The 21,403-nt window shown below is 39.3% G+C and overlaps 2 protein-coding genes across 2 annotated transcripts; both read left to right on the forward strand.

Moving 5' to 3' along the window:
* Positions 1–1,496: 1,496 nt before the first annotated feature.
* Positions 1,497–9,477, forward strand: brat1 (BRCA1-associated ATM activator 1). The gene is given in 14 exon segments (XM_037765827.1): positions 1,497–1,823; positions 2,308–2,463; positions 2,951–3,099; positions 3,178–3,325; positions 3,475–3,883; positions 4,342–4,467; positions 4,934–5,025; positions 5,109–5,212; positions 5,311–5,518; positions 5,911–5,984; positions 6,869–6,953; positions 7,045–7,328; positions 8,471–9,232; positions 9,234–9,477. Coding segments are annotated over 13 exon segments (2,664 nt in total). The 5' UTR covers positions 1,497–1,823; positions 2,308–2,336; the 3' UTR covers positions 9,330–9,477.
* A 2,430-nt stretch (positions 9,478–11,907) lies between these two features.
* Positions 11,908–21,196, forward strand: LOC119485076 (GRB2-related adapter protein-like). Its single transcript, XM_037764353.1, has 5 exons — positions 11,908–12,295; positions 12,403–12,500; positions 13,435–13,554; positions 18,777–19,086; positions 19,172–21,196. Exons 1-5 carry the CDS (start codon positions 12,218–12,220, stop codon positions 19,349–19,351), a joined length of 786 nt encoding a protein of 261 aa, XP_037620281.1. The 5' UTR covers positions 11,908–12,217; the 3' UTR covers positions 19,352–21,196.
* Positions 21,197–21,403: the final 207 nt, after the last annotated feature.

A 21,403-nucleotide genomic window follows, 5' to 3' on the forward strand; every position in this document is an offset into this window, starting at 1 on the left:
TTGATGACGTCCGAAGCCTCGCTGCCCGGCCATATCACGTGACTGGTTCATGAAGTGGTTCAGATCTTCACTGGTTCAACCAATATCACTAACCCAGAACAATAGTGTACATTTATTAAATAAATGAATGCTTGTGTAGTTTTTAAAAAACTTCCATATAATTTTAGTGCTTAATTTTTCTTTTTGTTGCATTATTGTACAGATTTTTTTAATGTATCATCAAAATAATTTCATAATTTTCATTGAACTGTAAATATATTTAAATCCTTTAGTTTAGAGCTACATGTATGAATGCGATTTAATAATGCATTTTATGTTAAACAGAGGAAGTGTGAATAAGCTGTAGCTTCAGTGCTAACACCCATAGTAACAGTTAGGTAGTGGAAGGTGTGATGATGATGAGTGGCATCGTTTCGGGTCCTCCAGGCAAGTTTGCTGTTCATTGACATCCTGTTCAGTGACACAGAACACTAATATTACCCCTCCTACCATTATTATATTATATCACACTACAATACAATACAATTATTGACCAAAGGATTGGTTTATACACTTAAGATGAATTAAACAATTACAATTTATTATACATGTATGTTATATACACATAATATACTTACTAGAAAATATACATTATATTATATATTATATAGATATAAATTGATTAAATGGTAATATATATATTTTGCATTGTTTATAGTCATTCCCAACAGCCTTTACTGTTGCAAAATACAGTATATCACAGATCTGTGGTCCCAGTAGACCACAACCAGCACTTCTCCCAGTAGAGCTCTTACACTTACACACCAAAAACTGACAAAACCTGATATTTTCAGGTGGAATTACATTCATTCAGTCATTCATTCATTCATTCATTCTCACTGTGCAATATCATTTTCCACTTGTGCAATTTTCTAGTCTTGTTTATTGTCAATACTGTATATACTGCTCCTATTTTTTATACTTCCTTCTATTTAAATGGTTCATGTTTTGTTACGCCATCACTAATGATAAGAGCCGGCTCCCGTCCGACAAACACTCCATAGAATAGGCAAGCGCCCGACTGGACTATGCACGCACTGTAATAAACCGGAAACTGTCGAATATGTTCTTATAGAGTGCAACAAATATGACGAAGAAAGAAGGGAATTGCTATCAGGAGTAGATGATGTAAATATTACAATGGGGAATCTTCTAGGAAAGACATCTAAGAAAGTACACAATATTCTAATTAATTACTTAAGGGCAACAGGAATAATGGAGATAATTTAATTAATATTATTATTATTGTTATTATTATTAATAATTATTATTTTTTTATTTTATTTTATTTATTTTTTTTATTTTATTTATTTTTTTATTTATTTAATTTTATTTATTTATTTTTTTCCTGCCAATCTCCTGCTCCACACTCCAGTCCAATAGGAAAGCGATATATGTGCACACATACCAATTATAGGTCAAAACAGCGCTAAAATTTGGCTGAATTATAAAAAGACGGAAGTGGTAAAAACGAAGAGCCGTTTGGGAGCCGAAAGAGCCGGCTCTTCTTGGTGAGCTGAGCCAAATGATCTGATTCACTAAAAAGAGCCCTAATTCCCATCACTGGTTCGGAGGGGAAGCCACGCGCACCGGTAGATCCGAAACAGTTTCCCGCGAGATGGACGTTTAGCAAAACTACAAGGAAAAACTACATGTTGTTATGGTAGCTAGCCAGCTGTATTTACAGATAGGTGAGTCTGTGTTAGCCTAGTTATGTGTGCTTCAACGCAACGTTAACTATAGTAGCTGTAAAGTTATCATCCACACAGACACACAGGCAGACACACAGACACACAGACACACACACAGACACACACACAGACACACAGACACACAGACAGACACACAGACAGACACACAGACAGACACACACACAGACAGACACACACACAGACACACAGACAGACACACAGACAGACAGACACACACACAGACACACAGACACACACACAGACACACAGACAGACAGACACACAGACAGACACACACACAGACAGACACACAGACAGACAGACACACACACAGACACACAGACACACACACAGACACACAGACAGACAGACACACAGACAGACACACACACAGACAGACACACAGACAGACACACAGACAGACACACAGACAGACAGACACACACACAGACACACACACAGACACACAGACAGACAGACACACACACAGACACACAGACACACACACAGACACACAGACACACAGACAGACACACAGACACACACACAGACACACAGACACACAGACACACACACAGACAGACAGACAGACAGGTGAGTATCAGGATGGACAGAGAGTGTGTGTCTCTGCTGCCCGGTGTGTGTGAGGTGCTGGCGAACTCAGGGAGGTCTCTGCCTGATGACACCAGCCTGGAGAAGCTGCTGGACTGGTTCACAGGGCTCACAGAGACTGGTCAGTATACTGGGATAGTTTGTCATTATTCATGTCTTCTTCTCTTCCTGGTTTCCTCTCCTCTCTGACCTCTCAAGGTTTCAGGTGCTTTACTTTTAGCTATTACTGTAGCCAGATGTGAAATTAATTGGAGACAGTTTAGTTACTACTTTACATACAGGTTAACTGGGCTGGTGCAAAGTGACCTCAGACCCTGTGAGGGCCCCCAAAGTCTCCAGCTTCACAGTGTGGCAATTCATTTTGTGGTGATTTGATTATTTGCCACTTTGTTTGGGAATATATACACCACTATCACCACTTTGATACCTTTATTATTTCTCTTGATATAATACTTACATGGTGCATATTCCTAAAAGAAGCTGTCATGTGAAGTCTGGCCAAAGTAAAATGCACAAAGAGGGATGGGTACAGAGGGATCGGCCTTGAACGGATATATGCATATTAGATCTGTACCACTGTCTCATGTCCACCTTTTGTCCTGCTGAAGGAGGATCTCTGCTGGAGGCCTGCCCATGTCTGCTGGAGTTCATATCCACTGTGGTTCACAACACCGCTGCAGACCCCGGTGTCCTCTCCTTCACGCTCAGACTCACCGGCTTATTGGCTGCCGCCGAGGACGGCTTCAAAATGTTTCAGGTAGAGTTCATGACACCTTGTACTTTTACTAAAGTGTTACAAATAGTTTGTGACTTTTGTGATGTTTCCCCCCTGCAGGAACGCTCTGTCCTGAACCAGGTCTTCAACCTTCAGCACTGGCAAGAAGCAGGACTCTGGGAGGATCCCTGTTTACGGATCGGCTGGATCCAGGGCTTAAGGAGCATGCTGCAGCACCCAAAGGCTCTCAGTTTCTTTGTACAATCAGGTGACTCTTCATGCAGGAAATGAGACCATCTCTCCTTATATCTTTTATATTACAAAAGACAGTTCGATGAGAGGGAGAGCGGCAATATTTAGGATTTATTTAATCATTTTACCACTTGATAACTGAAATCTGTTTACGTCTCTTTCCAGATTTCATCGTCCCACTCCTGCAACTCCAGACAGACACAAGTCTATTCGTTGCCTCAGCTGCAAATCAAATGCTCGCCCACGTCCTGCTCTCCTGTCAGCCAGTCTCGTCTGCAGGATGTAACGGCGTAGATAAGAAAGAAGACGGGAGGACGCATACCGGTGCAGAGTACACTGCTGTTGTCACGGCGATCTCAGAGTACCTCAAGGAGTCGCTGGTTCCCAAAGAAAACACAAAGCTCTGTCAGAGTCTGCCGATGCTCAAACTGCTGGCCCTGCTCCTGGCCCAGGCCGGGCCTCGTCTCCAGAACGACCTGCTGCAGACAGTCGCAGACTCTCTGGAGGAACTGGTGACGGCAGGCTGCAGTCAGCTCACGCTGCCGCTGATGGACATCATCCTGGCTGCATGCAGGTAGACTGGCTCTCTCATATGAACACAAACACCTGCTGTATAAATATAATGTACAAATGCACTGAATTGATTGCAAAAGAAAATTATTCTATACAACAAATAGGGCTGTCCTCGACCAAAATAATTCTTAGTCAGCTAACACTCATACGATTTTGTAGACTAATTGATTAGTTGATTTATCAACAGATCTGTAAAACTGAGTTTCTCCACAAAGAATCACACAAAAGCCCCTTTTTAAATCTCGTGTTTACCAGAGATGTGCTCATACATTTCTTGGAAAAAAGTAATTCAACATGAAAACATAAAAAAATTATTAATCGACTAAAGAAATCTTAGTCGACTAAGACCAAAATGACTGATTAGTCGACTAAGAGGGGGGTAGCTCTAACAACAGTTGGCACCCTATACACGTATAATGACTGGCTTCAGTGTTAAACAATGTGCATGTGTGTCTGCAGGAGCTCCGGCGATGATGAACTCGCCTCAGACCAACTCGTCACCCGTCTTCTATCGTCCATGTTGAGCATTAACAAACCCGCTGACCTCATTCATGCTGCAGCTGCTTTTCTTCGCAGAGGTCGACAGTAAGCATCTGTTCACTCTCACACAGAATGTGGCATCACCATCACCACAAGCTCAGTTTGTTTTCAGACATCAAGTAGTTCAAGTAGTATAACTCCACCTGTATATTTAATTTATTCTTTATAATACTGTTATACAACATTTTTTTTATACAATATATCATCAGTATGCAGCTTATACTTAACTTCTTATTCATCAGAATATAACATATGTTCATCCTTTGCATCTTAACTGCAATCTGTATATATGTATATACACCACATATATCCTCATTTGTATATATTTTCTTAATCAGCACTTTACTAGTTCGCACTCTGGTTAGATGCAAAACTGCATTTCGTCGTACTTTTACAGTACTTGTACTATGTGCAATGACAATAAAGTTGAATCTAATCTAATCTAATCTAGAAAACTAGTATTAATTTACCCATGGGTGCTGTTTTCTTCTTCTTCTGTGTTTCTGTCCAGTGATAAGGTCCACACAGCCCGGGCCGTGAGAATACTACTGCTACCCCTCCACATTATGACTGGTCAGACTCTACTGGACACAAACACCACTGGTAAACCACACAGATAAAAAACAATGAAAACAAAACGGTCTATTTAAGCATCTTTATAACGAAATATCTTTTTGTTCCTGCAGCAGACGAGCATCGGTTACAAGTGGTTGAGCAGCTGAAGAGTAAAACCTCCTGCATCTCTATGATCTGTGTCTGTCTGACAAACACACCACACATCACGCTCATGGTGAGGCTGTAAAGACAGAAAACAGAAGAGGCTGTATTCTTTATGTGAAGCAGACTAACATCATTGACTCTCTCTCTCTCTCTCTGTTTCCCTCTCAGCCACCTGACGTCCTCCCCTGTCCTCCAGTTTTGATTATCACTGCAGTTCTATCATTATTAAGGATCTGCAGTGGTGTCTCCTCCTCCTCCTCCTCCTCCTCCTCATCTTCATCCACTGGGTGCAGTGATGTTTGCAGGAACTTAATCGGCAGTGGCAAAGTTCAGAAAAGTGCCCTCGAGGCTCTGACGGCTCTCAACAGCAGCCCAGGTAACACGGAGTGTTTTTGTGGGACGATCCAAATACAAATAATGTTTTCTTTCCTTTTACTAACCAGCTTTACTTCAGCCTGAGGGAAAACTTTATTTGGAAAGACATAATAATCTACTTTATGTTAATCAAGCACCTCAAGTAAACACTGGAAACATGCAGCAGAACAATACAGAAGATCATAAGTCATATACTGAGTAGCCTAATCTCCCCAAATATAATATAAAAGTAACAACAAAATAGAAGAAAGTCAGATAAAATGTCTTTATATACTGACACAAAAACAAAAGCAACAGTATAATTAACATTATGATACATGTGTTTTCACACACAAGAGAAGTGTTTTTCAGGATGAAATATTTAGCACGTATCCTTCATCTTGTGTGTTCCAGGAGCTAATGAGAAGATCAGTGAGGTGTTCACAGTTCTGATACAATATCTGGACAATCCTGATTCTGACCCCACTGTAAGTTTTGCGTTTCCTGTCTATGCATACTGGAATATAACTTATTTCACTACTATTACTGGGGAGCAGCGACTTAGAAGAAGACATCATCCCTCACTGTCTTAACCTACCTATTTAAAGAGATTATTTGGGGGAAAAATTTTATAATATTTCAAGAAAAAAAGAAATAAATTCAAGAAAAAGTCATAATATTACGAGAACAAGTCGTAATATTTCAGTAAAATAATTTTGTTTATTGCCGTTTTAGAGCTTTTCAAAACTTCTACTATTACAATGTAACTAGATGTTTCTTTTCCATACTGAGGTACACATTCTGTATAGAGGATATTTATTGTTGTAGTGGTGTTGTGTAGTTGGGTGTTGCAAAATAGCTTTCACTATAAACACTATGATGCATAGCATCGGATAGCTGATTTCAGTTTCTCTATATATTTTGTATCTGTTCCTACCAAATAATCCATGAATAAATGTCTATATATACTGTAAAAGCTGAAATGGTTAGTAATCAATTGAAAATTAGTCGGCAACTATTTTGATAAAAAAACGTATTGTTTCAGTTTTTTTTTTAGGAATATTATTATTATTATTATTATTAACATTCACTGGTTTCCAGCATCTCAAATATGTGAATTGGCATTTTTTTCCTCTGTTTTACATCGTTGAGAATTGAATATCTTTTTGTTTTGGAGTGTTGGTCGGACAAAACAAGCATCGCTAGACATCATGTTGGGTTCTGAGAGATTATGATGGGTCGACATAAATGATTAATCAAGTAATTAATCAGCCGATGAATCGATAATATAAAATAAAACAATCGTTAGCTGTAACACATTATCTGCCTCACAATGTTCTCTTTCATTGAAATGACCGTCTGTGTTTCTTAGGTTCTCCACAAGTGCTGCCAGGCCTTAGTAAAGTGGATGAGTGTGTGCACAGACCTGCACTTTATAACAGAGCAGCTGAGACAAGGTAACGTTCACCAGCAGCCTCTTGAATACTTGTGGCTATAATCAGGAATGTGTCACTGAAATTAAAATGTATGTGTATCCATATGTTTTAGATCTCGTGGCGGTAGTGAAGAAGCGTGTGTGTGACATGCATTGGGAGGTGAGAGACTCGACGGTGGAGTTTCTGGGACACCTGGCAGGCGTGCGTGTCTCCATGAAATCAGCCGAGGAGGCGTGTGACGCGTCTGAGGCTCTGCTGGGCGGCGGCTGTACCACTCCCCTCCTGAAGGAAGCGCTCCAGGATACAGAGAGTTATGTGAGAGCCAGCGCCGTCTCTGCACTGGCAAAGACACTGACACACAGCTGGCAACAGGGGGCAGCGCTCACCCAGGAGGAGGTAAATGTTTTACATTTGTCTCTGATGGGGAAGAACTGTGGTGTTGTGTCAGATTTTGGATGTTTTAACAGAAGCTGCTACTTTCTTTGAACCAAGAGAAGTTGGGATCAACATTTAGGCCTACATTACAGTATTTTGTACGTTTTCGTTGTGTCCAACTCTCCACACATACTGGGTTGTCATATTTAAAAATTTTCTGTACATACAAAGCAGCTTTCTTCCACCTCCACCGCATCACCCGAGTTCACCCATTTCTAACGTATTCAAATGCAGAAATTGTCATTCTCAGGCCTCCCTCTTTGTAACATTAAAAAACTACCAAGTAGTCCAAAATGCAGCCGCTAGAATTCTTACTAAACCAAAATATTTTAACACATAACACAGATTCTGTCCTAGGGATGGGAAGGGATGCACCAATTAGACTTTTTCTGTCCCAATAGCAACCTGGGTTTTGTGTCGGTACTGAGTACCAATCTGATACCAGCATTAAATTAATAAGCTGTATGCCTCACTGTGTGCAAGTGACTGGGATCATTCTTTTGTGTATAAGGCAACATCAGGCTTGACTTAAACATTGTAAACTTAACAACTTTTTAAAACAAAATGTAACAAATACTCAATTCAAAACTTTTATTTAGTCTCGAAAATCATTGAGGTTTCCCTCATTTGCAATGATGATGAGAAATACACAGAGTTAAACAAATAACAAAACAAAACAAAGAAGGAAAATACTCAGTAAAAACAATTGCACAGTGAGGTGAATTGGTTTGAGATCATTGTCTTGAATTGTCCAGGCGTATGGGGAGTTTAGATTTTGAGAATGTGTTGCAGATAATTCCATGTGTTTAATAAATACATAGATATACATTTATTAACAGGAATTAAAGGTACAGTTTATAAAGTATATAGTATATAAACATAGAATTGAATTGAATAGATCGGCCCCATTGTCACCAATACCCGATCCAGTTGCTCGAGTTAATATCGGCCCGATATCCAATCTAGTATCGGTGCATCCCTAGGGATGGGAATCGAGAATCAGTTCCAGTTGGGAACCGCTTCCAAATTATCCATCTGAATTGTCGGTCGATGCTTCAAACTTGAAACTTGACTGTTATTGAAAAACTTCTGCGTCTTTCCAGACTGAAATCGTGAGCCGACTGCTTGAGATCCTCTCAAAGGACACAGAGGGATTCCCCAGGAGGGCCGTTGTACAATACTTCATCTCCTGGTTCTCTTCACGCTCGTCATCATCCTCCTCCTCCTCCTCCTCCTCCTCCTCACTCATGATGCAGTGCGTACGCTCCGTCCTCTCACAAGGCAGCGCAGATCTGGACTGGGAGGTCAAAGTTCACACTCTGGAGCTGGCTGAGCTGCTGCTGGACGAAGCCTTTTCAGGTCACCGGGGTTACAGCAAGGGCTCCAACGCACATCGTGCCCTGCCGCACCCTTATGGTGTGGTTTCTGATCAAGCTTACACACTTCACACTCACTCCGGCACACCCACGGAGGGCGCGGCGTCGGACTTGGCCGGCGCGGTCGAGCAGGGAGTCATCTCAGCGCTGTTGAGTGGTCTGGTTGACTGCGATAGACCTGTGGGTCTGAAGGCCTGTCGACTGCTGATAACACTCAGAGACACAGTCTGCCCTCTGTCGCTAGGGGCGCTGGATGCAACTGCTGCCATGGCAACAGTGTCCTGTGAGCTGCCTGGCCAGGGATGGGGGCAGGAGATCAGGAAGATACTGGGGATGAAGATGAGCAACATCGCAGCTCAGAGAAGTACGAACGGAGCAGCCGAGGGAGGCGACGGCGTGACTGTGAGTGTGTGTGAGGCGTTGAGGTCGCTGGGTTTAGACGAGAGGCTGGACGTCCTGACTCAAAGCAGCGACCACGTCCACAACTCGCCCCCTCTCTCTGCTGCAGGACATACTGACTGCGAGCGCCGCTCACACTCATCCAGACACACAACCAGGACAAGAGGTCATCGTGGACTGCTACTGACACACACACACACACACACACACACACACACACACACACACACAGCCTTGCGTTGGTTTGTTATCAGTGATGAACAACACACTCTTAACTCAGGGTACATTTGCCTTCATGATGTTGTGATATTTTGGTTACTTTAGTAAAAGAGGAAGTTGATTTTACAGATTTATACATGTGTACTGTTTCTATAGAGACCTGAGATCAATTTCAATGTTTCAACATTTTCACATTGTGATTTTTGACTTCACAAAAAATATATGATGAACAGTATATTCACCTTTTATTGGCTATCAATGAATAAGACAACTGGTAACAGTTTTGAGAATAAGATGTAATATTATAATTTCATTAAATAACAAATAGGAAGTTGTTGATCTTAGTTGTCTTTTTCATGATGTAATGTCTCTATTGATGGTCAATTTTGAGATTTTTGTGCTATTTTGCTTCCATGACATGACTTCTTTCAGACTAGTGGAAAGAAAACATCCAAAATACTCATTTAGGTGTTTATTTTACTACTTTGTCTATTCGTTTGTAGATTTCTCCTAAATTCACCAAAAGTTAGCATTAGATAAAGCCTCATTTTCATTTTTAAACATACAATTGTAGAAAACTTGGAATATAAAAAAGAATTGCCTTAATGTAAGTAATCAACTGGTGAAGTTTCATGGTGATATCTATTAGTTAAAATGTCATTCATATCCTGATTTATAGAATATTTTATTCCTAAAAACATGGAGAAAATAGATTTTTTTAAATGTGTGATGACAGTATTTTCTGATTTATGGAGTGATAAAAAGAGATATCTAAAATCCCCTCAGTAAAAACCGTCGACTCTAATATGTCAACAAAATGAAACAATAATTTTGAACCTGGCTTTATCCAACGTTTACATTTCTGTTCTGGAAATTTCTGCAAATTAGCACATATTTGATAGAATAATGCATCATTTGCATATTTAAACATACATTTTTAGAAAACTTTTATTACAAAAAAATTGTTGTCTTGGTGTAAGTGATGAACTGGGAAAGTTTCATAGTGACATCTATTAGTTCATTTTTTTACCCTATTCACTGGTAGTGTCTCTCGTTATTATACATTGATTCAATGCAGTTGTACTCGTCTTTACTTCCAGCAGGGGTCAGTCACAGCTCACCAATAAGAGTTCTGCACAGGCCTAAAACTGAGACCAGACCTGAACCTGTCTTTACAACCTGACCTGACTCATACTGCTAAAATTGAGAGCTTCATTTCATCCATTACTCATCATTTGTGCGCCTGGCTGATCGCGCATCTAAGCGGGTATTCACACATGGGTGTCGACGACTGGCACAGTCACACCTTGTCTACACGTTAGACAGCTGTGTTGATTCAAATTGTCATATTTGTTTTGACAGATGTGCGTGAGAAGGACAACTAAAAAATACACAGTTGAAACATTTCCTGTGTAGACGGACTGTCAAGAAGAAGAACGAGAAAAACATATCTTTAACTTTCACTTTTGAAAATAACCAGACTCTTTGTTGCGTTTGGGTCTCACCAAACTCTTTCTCATATCATATTACCATTTCCTCAGTGGTGGAATGTAACATGCACGTTTACTGAAGTGCTGTACTAATGTATAATTTTGAAATACTTATATATTTTCTGCTACTTTATACTTCTACTCAGAGCTGGCCCTGACCTATTTGGTGCCCTAGGCCAGATTTATGCTGGTGCCCCTTGCGACGCAGCCAATTCTACCACCAATCATTGGGGTGATGCTGCGGGCAACTCAAAAAATAGGGCCTATTTAATGGGCTATGTAGTTATGTTGTTGTAGGTTTTTTTTGTAATATTTCAAAATAATAGTATTAAATGGTAATTTTATTAAAAATAATTTAGATTTTTTTCTCCCCTCACCTGGGGAGGGCGCCTCTATGGATGGATGGCGCCCATAGCATTGGCCTATACCGCCTAGGGTCTAGGGCCTGCTCTGCTTTTACTTCATTATGTTTCAGAGGTAAATATCATACTTTTTACTGCTTCATTTATTTGATAACTATTTAGTAGTTACTTTGCAGATTCAGATTATTAATGCAAAATATAATTAACAAATAAATGATGATGTATTATTTTAGGTTAAGCAATCCAGCAGTATATAGATTTGTTAAAATTAGCTCCACCTTTAGCAACTGCAACATTAAAGTGATGCTTACAATAATTATAATCCAATAATATACTATTTCTATTTAGTTGCTCTTAAGACACAATCCATTACTCTTATGAGGAACCTTTTCTTGAGCAATTTCAATCTCAGGATTCCAGTTATTTGAATGGCTGTAGTTGGTGAGAAACCTGGAATTGATAAATACACTAGGTGACACCTTTTCACTTAGTGGTGTAGCCTCTCTTTGTTTTTGTTTTTCCCGTTGCTTTTACCATGTCAGCTGATCATTTAAATGATGTGTGAATCAGCTGGAAGCACTCGGTTGACCTTTGCGAAGACTTGTCATAATCATAAACACTCGAGGTCATCACACTCTATTTTAGGTTATTTTCATTCTCTCTTGTCTTCCATCCACTGTCACTGATTTCCCTCGTGGAAATGCTTCATTAAAGCCCCCGAGGTTAAAGTGTGTAGACATCAGAGATGGAGATGGAGATGGAAATGGAGAGGGCAGTCGCCACCTCCACGTGTTCACACACTCTCTATAACTCAGTCACATGGAGGAACAGAGGGACACACGCGCAGAGAAAAGTCTCCTCATTAACTAATGAGCAGGATGTTACACACACACACACACACTGATTATCTCATCCTGTCATCGCCCTGCTACGCTCTAATCACGCAGCTGTTTTCTCTCTCTTCATTCATGAAGTGAAACTATTTTCGTGGCCGACTGTTCAGGATGGAGGCGGTGGCTCTCTTCTCTTTCGCAGCATCAGAAGCAGACGAGATCAGTTTCCAGAAGGGGGACGTTATCAAGGTAAGTGTGTGTAAATGTTTGGGTTGATGCACTTAGAGGTTTTGAAAGTTAACAAAAGAGATTGCATGTTTACACACAGTGAGAATAATTGTGCATGTGTGTTGTAGGTGACAGAAATGGAGGATGATTCTTGCTGGGTCACAGCAGAGATCCAGGGGAAGCGTGGCTTCGTACCAGAGAACTACATTTCCCTTCTTCCTTATCCGTAAAAAATAATAATTTGTCCACATATTTAGGATAGAAAAACTGCCATTCTTTCCTGCAAACATAATATTATACATGTGGATTGTGGATCTACTCAAGATCTTCCTCAGTGTCAGTGGTTTGGTCCATTTTGTAAAAAGGAAAAAAACAAGTTCAATGCATTCTTAAAGAGTAAAAAAAAGTAAAGAGTTAAAAATTAAATAAAAGTATGGTTTACATTTTGTGTAACCTTGTGCCTTCATCATTTCAAGTGTTAATTGTAAAAATACATGTTTTTTTACATCGGTGATTTCCAAACTTTGTGTCCACTTGTGACCCCTTAAAATTAAGAAATGCCCACTTGTGACCCTTTAAAATGAGGCTGTCCACTTGTGACCTCTCATTTTGGGTTATGATCTCAGTTTTCAATCAAAAAAGGGATTTTTCCTGCTCGAATTGTGTAATTTGAAGGACTTTTTGAGGCCTAAAAATGTGAAAATATTCAGTATTTCATAACACATAAGGCAGAAAAAGTTTTTAAAAAATAAACATAATATTGTGACCCTGAAATTATTGGTGACTTGTGGGGCAGCTGTGGCTCAGAGGGTAGAGCAGGGTGTTCACTAATCGGAAGGTCGGTGGTTCCATCCCCGGCTGCTCCGGTCACATGTCGATGTGTCGTTGAGCAAGACATGTAATGTGAAGCTCTTTGAGTGGTCGGAAGAGTAGAAAAGTGCTATATAAATACAAGTCCATTTACCGTTTAGACTCCTCCGAGTTATTCTGAGACCCCTTTTTGGGGTCTTGACCCCCAGTGTGGGAACCACTCATATGAATTCATTTTGCATTCAAAATGTAGTCAGACTTATGACCGATTAAAGGGTTGAAACATGAATATAGTGTAATATATTAGCTCAAGAGGAGAGTATATGTGACATGCTTGTGTGTGTCTGTAGGTGGTTTGCAGGACGGGTGTCAAGACTTGAGGCCGAGAAGCGTCTTCGCTGGCAGGACACTGGAGTGTTCCTGCTGAGGGAGAGCGAATCAGCTCCTGGAGAGTTTTCTGTCTCCGTTAGGTCAGTAAACGCACCACACAAGCAATCACACACACACACAGAAATACAGAAACACACGAGACCAGTCGAACAGATCTCATGCTGCAGGCTGACGTAACGCTCCTCTGATGTCTATTTCCACATTGTGATGTTCCAACATGTTTGTGTGCTGTGGTGCAGCAGTTATATGTTGTCTCTGCTGTAATTTCCCATTCAACCACCCTTGTTTAATGACCAGAGAGCTGAGCATCTGCCCCAGTGGGTCTGATCTCAATAAGACAGTTTAACACTTTGCTGACAGAATATATGTTGTACAACCAGAAGTGTTGTATGAAGCATGCAGGCAGCAGCAAGCATCTCCTTGTTACATTATTTGTGCAGTTGGATGCTTGTTTTCCATCACATTGAGCACATTAGCAAGTTGCAGCATCCACGTGTCTCTGAGTGTGTGTCTGGGCTGGTGGAGGGGAGAGTCAGACCATTTAAATATGTTGTACGAGAAACCGTTGCACTAAAAATAGAGCGGCCACACAGACAGTGAGAGAGTGTGTGTGTGTGTGTGAGGAGATGTAATTTGGGTCACCTACCAAAGTGACGTGGGACACATTTAATCATTGAGGGTAAATTAAATGTGTTCAATAATCGGGGGCATTGCATAACACCACTCAGTCTTTAATTAAACACAGGTACGTTATGCAATTGACACATGACACAGACATGCATGTACACATACTGTGCACATATTAATATTTTAATGCCTAACATCTGTCTGCCTGCGAGGGCTGGGAGATAAGAGGTTTGCTTTATTTATGCACACAAACTCAACCACAGAGTGTAATGGTCAGAATGATCAACAGAGGGCGATGATGTTCAGGGAGAGTTCATAAGAGTCCTATCATGTTTCTTTTTTTTTTTTAAATAAACTTTATTTTAAATCTGTTAACAATACAATAAACAATTAAACCAATACATAGGTAAATACATATAAATGAAAGAAATAAAGGGATAAAAAAAACAACAATCATATATAAAATAAAATGAAATAAAGATAACACAATAAATAAAGAACACAAAATATGCCAGGGGTCAATATAAATGAATAAATAATTAAATAAGTAAATAAATAAATAAATAAATAAAATAGTTACTTGAATAAAAACATTAAATTGGGAGCACAGTTTTTTTTTGCTGAATTATTGTCTTAAACTATAGTTCCATTTCTCTCTTGAAAAAATTTAAGTGAGGTTTTACTTTTGCAAATTTACATTTATGAATGTAAAACTTTGCAACAATGATAATGAGATTGATTAAAAAATACTCTCTCTCATATATTGTGTTGACCTCAAAAAAACAAAAAAATACATTTTCCAGCACAATTTAAAATTCACAGATAATATTTTCCAAACAAATCTAAAAATATCTTGCCACAGTTTATGGGTAAGTATACATTTCCAGAACAGATGGACAATAGTTTCTGTATGGGAATCATATAAGGCACAGCTTACATCAATTTCATATTTGAATTTAACAGAAAAGGACCTAACCGGGTAATATCCATAAATTATTTTAATTTACACTTCTTTGACCTTATTCACCAATTTTTTGTGGGAGAGTCCAAACTTTTTTCCAACATAAATTGTTCACATGGCTCCAAAATGATATTCCAGGTGAAACAGAAACATTGAAATAGAGCACAGATCTTATGGGTTGCTCTTACAACCAGATGGGTTAAAAGCCAATAGGTGAGTCAGCTACATCAGTAGAAGGAACATCAAGAGAGTCCTAACAGACCAGATGTGTTTTTATAGCTGTAAACTGCAGCGACTCATTAAAGGAGATTATTTCAATCCTCATCACAGTTCATTTAGATGACATCATGACAAACACTTTGTGAGATACAAGACATGTGAGCTTCCTCTGAACTATCCATCCTTTATCTAGACCTGCTTTTCTTTTGTCCCAGGGCTAATATAAATTACTTGTGTCCTATTTCCACACTACCTACTCAAAAAACATGTTTATATATAGTATAGTGTATTAAGACACACATTACCACGGCCCCTGACCTACCTAAATGGAACAGGGCCATAATTAATGTTATTAATTATACCGGCGTTTACTCTGCAATGACATGTCAAAATAGCTGCTGTGAAAAATCAAAGTCACATTCATTTTTTTTAGAGCACATTTAAAAACAACAAATGTTGACCAAACTGCTTTATAAAGAGATTAAATAAAACACATGAATGATCAAATAAAAACACAGTCATGAATAAGTTAGAATATAGGTAAATTATTAACATAAAAGCGAGTATCTTTATAACATCAGTATTGCACAAACGACAAAATAAAACAAAAACAGCATGTAGCAGTGGTCAGCATGTTTTAATGACAATGATTGACAGGTTTTAAATGTGTAGATGTAGTTGTTAGTGGCAAACTATTCCACAGTTTAAAGGGCATATTGTCCCACAATAGTATGCACAATGGAAACGGTGGAGCTGCTTTAGAAAATGCTTTAAAAATATTTTATATAATTAATTGTTGGTAGTGGTGAAACAGCGCCAGGACAGGAGCACCTCAGACAACAAAAAAATAGTTTTTTTTGAAAAACATTTTGCTGTCTCTTTTCCAAGTTTACCAGCAGTTAGATATTCATTTTTAACAGAAGACATTTCAACATGTCACAGTAGGAAACGCACCATTTAGCTGCTTTGATTTCAGGTTGCTGGTGTTGTGCATGTAGCATATCACTGGAACACTTAAGTAGCACGGAGCATCGTAAGTGTTATTAGTTACGCCTGTACTTTTCCTACGATGACAAGTCAAAATGTCTGCTGTGAGAAAGGCCTGTTGATCTGTCAGTGTCATTTCCTGTTAGTATTTAACAGAAAAGTATGTTCATTTCTTGTATACTTTGCAAAAAAATCAGTAATCTATAAACATATGGCAAACAATATGGCATTGGGACGCAGCAGTAGACAGACAAACATTAAAATTCACACGCCTATGAGCTCTAACTAACCTAACTGCATGTCTTTGGACTGTGGGAGGAATCTGATACAGAAGGGAGATGGGAACAAAGAAACCACTGTGCTGCTGACTCAATATATTCACCACCACACTACAAGATCCTCAGTCGTCTTCGGCTGACACGTCTCATCAAACAAAGCCCTGGCAGTGGTGTCGCCCTTCTTTTAAAGTCATTAAGTAATTATCTTCAGGTGTGTAAGGGAGAGACAGGCTGCAGTGAAACATTAGGACATTGTGCACATTTGTTCTGAGATGTTGATATATTTTAATAATCACACAGACAAACACAATTACTCCCAACAAAACAGCACAACATAAAGGATTATGTACAAACTGCAGAAGGTGTTGGCTGAAGCTACAGCTCATTGTGTCTCCTCCTCTTACAATACATAGGAAGGGTTTTCATGTTGGGAAGTTCTTTTCTTTCGATATGAAAAACCAATATGATGAAATATGTATCATAGCTGATATTCAGTAGTGTATTTTGTCACATATATTACATCCACATGTCTATATTAGGGTTGAAACGAACGATTATTTTCATTATCGGTTAATCTGGAGATCATTTTCTTGATAAATGTATTAATTTGTTTGATAAGAGAGACTTTATTGTCATCCATCTATATACAGTGCAGTACAGTACATAGAGGGACGAACTTCCCTGGTCTCCGGAGCAAAACAAAATAATAATGAAACAACAAGATACAAAAACAGGTACAGAATAAGATACAAGACAAGGAACAAACGTGTAGTGCGATTATAGAAAAATATAAATACAAGTATGTACATATAAATGCAGGTAGTGTAAAATAAATGTGAACAAATGTAAAGTGATATAATAGAGCTGAAAAAAATAATCAATAAGTTGACTGACAGGAAATTAATGGGCAACTATTTTGGTGTTTGTTTAATCATTGAAGTCAAACGTTCTCTGGTTTCAGCTTCTTTCAACTGTGAGGATTTGCTGCTTATATCATTATAAAATTAATATCTTTGTGTTTTGGACATCTGAAGACATTGATTTGGGCACTAGAGAATTTCTTTTCACAGTTAAAGAAGACCTATTAAGCTTTTGTGCTATTTCCCCTTTCCTTTAGTGTGTTATAGTTTTTTGTGCATATAAAAGGTCTGCAAAGTTACAAGGAGCTCACACAGAGCGTTTCAGAGAGAGGGTGAAAAGAGGTGCTGCAGCACAGCTTGTATGAGAAAAATAAATCGTTTTTTGAACATTAAAGCATTTAAACATGTTCTAGAAGAAACCCAAAATACAACTATGCACATAAAAATGAGCATAATATGTCCTCTTCAAAAGATCAAATGATAAATTGGTTAATCGAGAAAATAAACAGCAGTTAAATTGATAATGAGGGCTGATTATTTAGCTTTAATCTATAATATGTCAGAACATATGTAGTGAAAAAATAACCAAGGTGCCATCTTTAAATTGCTTGTTTTATCTGACCAAGAATCCAAAACCTAAAGATATTCAGTTTGCTCTTGGAGACAACTGAATAGGATATAGGTCCATAGGAATAGGTCCATGGATATACATGGACTGGATGATTATGTACAGTATGTGTACTTGTGGATATGTCTATATACTGTAGGTACAGTGAGTAGGATCTATATTTACAGTGACAGGTATGTACATGTTACAACAAAATTTGCATTAAAGACTGTAAGTTATAATCTAAAAAAGTGCAAAAATGGGCATTAAAGATTGTAAATTATAATCTAAAAAAGGGCAAAAATGGGCATTAAAGACTATAAGAATTATAATCTATAATGGCTGCAGTAATTATTTGGTGTTAAAGTGTTCATCGGAGTGATGGCCTGTGGGTAGAAACTATTCTTGTGTCTTGTTGTTTTGGCGTAAAGCTACAAATTCTAGAAATATTTCAGAAGCTTGAACCAGAAAAACAACAACATCAACTCAGAGTGATTGATTGTTTGACATTTGAGATTTACAGCCTGTCAGAATAACTTCCCTGATGGATTTAGAGATTATACCCACGCATGCCGAGGATTGCGGTCTCATTTCCTGTCGGAGGTATGAACTTCACCTCTGCGTGAATTCACAGACAAAGAAACAGGTAGAAGAATGAAGAATAACACAACTTTGACATTCACACTGCTTGTTGGAGCATAAATGAATGTGCAAATACCTGCCTTTTGTCTCCTTTACCGTTCTCACCTGTCTTATTTTGCAGCTATGGTGAGAGGGTGGAGCATTTCAGGGTGCTGGAGGGTGGCGGTCAGTACTGCATCTGGGACGAGTCGTTTTCCTCCCTCAACCGGTTGGTGGATTTCTACAGAACTCACAGCATCGCCGTGGAGAAAGTGGTCTGCCTCAGAGACCCTCCTGAATCCCCTCGTCTGCTGGCCTACCCTGGACATAACCCGTACCCCAACCCTTATAAAAGCAGCTCTCAGGAGTCCCTCCCCTCAGCCCGCCTCTACTCTCACCCCTCTCACCCAGAGAGAGAGTCCTCGCAGCGTCTGCACGAACCAGCTGTGGGGGTATGACGGATTTATGAAGCATCATAAGCAGCTTCTGCTAAACACACACCTGTTTGTCTGATGTGTTTGCTCTGTCTCTGTGTAGAAACCCCGTCTGGCTCATGCCCTCTGTGACTACACCCCCCCTCAGACCTCCCACCTCCACTTCCTGCGTGGTGACATCGTCGACCTGCTGGACTGCTCGAGCTCGCGGACCTGGAGAGGGCGCTGTCGAGGCAGAGTAGGAATCTTTCCGGCGGGATACGTCCAGCCGCTGTACCACTGACACCATATCAAACTGTAGTGACTTACGTCACTTATCCAATAATCCAAATGCGTTATTGTTTGTGTTCTGCCTAGTCCCGCCTTACTGTGCTGTGATTGGCTGGTACTTGCTGCCTCAGTTTGCCTTCAGGGCTTTCTGCCAGAAGATTTGAACCCAAATCCATAATCTTTTCCTAAACCTAGCCAAGTAGGTTTGTTGCCTAAACCTAAGGAGATTTCTGGCAGAGGCAAACTTTTCCCATGTGCGCTCAAGCTCTGTAACCAGTTTAGCATTAAAGTGGAATTAGCAAGTTAGCTATAGCCACCTAGCCAGCTGCTAAATGAGTAAAATTTAACATCCACGCACTCTTGTCACAGCGTAGGTAAGCACATTGATATTTTACAACTTCATTCACACACTCTTACCAAAGAGTATAGAAACAAAGAGACAAAACTCTGGTGCTTTTTTGACAACGGCAGCTAGATGGTGGTGCTGTAGCGCTGACGCCATTTTGGACTGAAAACACCAATGAGTCCATAACCATGGATAAAGAGACGTCTGTAAATAAGAATCTTTTTTTTTTAGGTAAATCAACTTCCCAATACGAACACTTATATAGCCGTAAATCATTACGTCCTAAAAGTTGTTAAATGAACTAATAGCCGAATCCAGATTTTCCTTGGCATAATGAACATGCACCAGACCCACAGGTCTGCACCGCTTCCTGCTAGCTGTATGCGGCTGTAATAATGGATTTATTGGCTGTAATTCATCACTTTTATTGTCTTCTAATACACCCATGGGCTGTATGCTGCAAGCCTGTACCGTGCTGGATGTATTAACATCTCTTTTCCCAAACAACCGGCTATCGGCCAGTAGCTAGTAGTGCTAGTAGCATGACATAAACAGAATTTAATGTAGTTGTCGGCTATTTAACATGCAGCGCAAAAGTACAGGACACAACCTCTTATACGTCCACGATCTGTGGTCTATTGGACATAGATTTCAGTTGAAAATGTCCGAAGCGTAGCTCTACTGCTGGGCGCTGACGTTGCAATGGAATGACCAATTGCCTTTCACTTCTTAGCAATATACGTTCTTTGCTCTTACAGTCACATACAGTTTAAGCTCTTGTCACAGCATAGGGAAGCACATTGCTATCACAGCACAGTAGTAGTAGTAGCCAGTAGCCTTCTAGCCAATCACAGCACAGCACAGTCGGGCGGGACTAGGCCTAACATTCTTAGGAAAAATCATAACGCGATCCAACTAGTAATGAAATAATTAGTTCAATAATCAATTAATCCATCAACAGGATCTTCTACCAAACTGTCGACAGTTAAATTGCATTGTGGGTTATGTAGGCGCTATGTTTTGACAAAGAAGAAGAATACGTGGAATAAAAAAAGCCGATATATCTTGTTCTGCTGCACTGATTTTGATTCAGTCCATTAGGTGTGCAATGCTAAATTTGTGCACTATTCCTTTAAGATTTGAGGTTTTCAGGGGCTTTAATCATTAAGTCACTTCAAGTACGAAGCAAAAATGGCAAATATTTGCTGGTTCCTGCAACTCAAATTTGAGGACTTGTTGCTTTTCTCACTCTTTTCTCATTATTAACTTAATACCTTTGGATTTTGGACTGTTGGTCATAAACAAAGACATCACCTTCTGCGGGTTTCATATTTTTCCGACATCTCACAGAAAAAACAATAAATCAAAAATTAATTGACAGATTAGTCGATCATAACTATAATTGTTGCAGTGCTAGAGTGAACCTTTACAACCCGTCTTCTGAGCACTAATGTCCTCCTTTCACCAGCAGCTTGTATTGAAAATATTCATTAAAAGTGAAATTTAACTTTATGTTTTACCATCTTGTAAAGAGTGATATTATCTGGTTATAAATGACCTGCGTTCATTCGTGGACGAACACTTGTAGCTTTGATGCACATAGCTTTAAATTTATTTGAGATATCACAAGAAAAAAAAACAATTGATGGACAAATTGTCAAGATATTTTGTCTTTTGACTGACATGAGGTTCTTTACATCCAACAAGCTTCACTTCTCA

The sequence above is a fragment of the Sebastes umbrosus genome, chromosome 3, assembly GCF_015220745.1.
Source record: "Sebastes umbrosus isolate fSebUmb1 chromosome 3, fSebUmb1.pri, whole genome shotgun sequence".
Lineage (NCBI taxonomy): Eukaryota > Metazoa > Chordata > Actinopteri > Perciformes > Sebastidae > Sebastes > Sebastes umbrosus.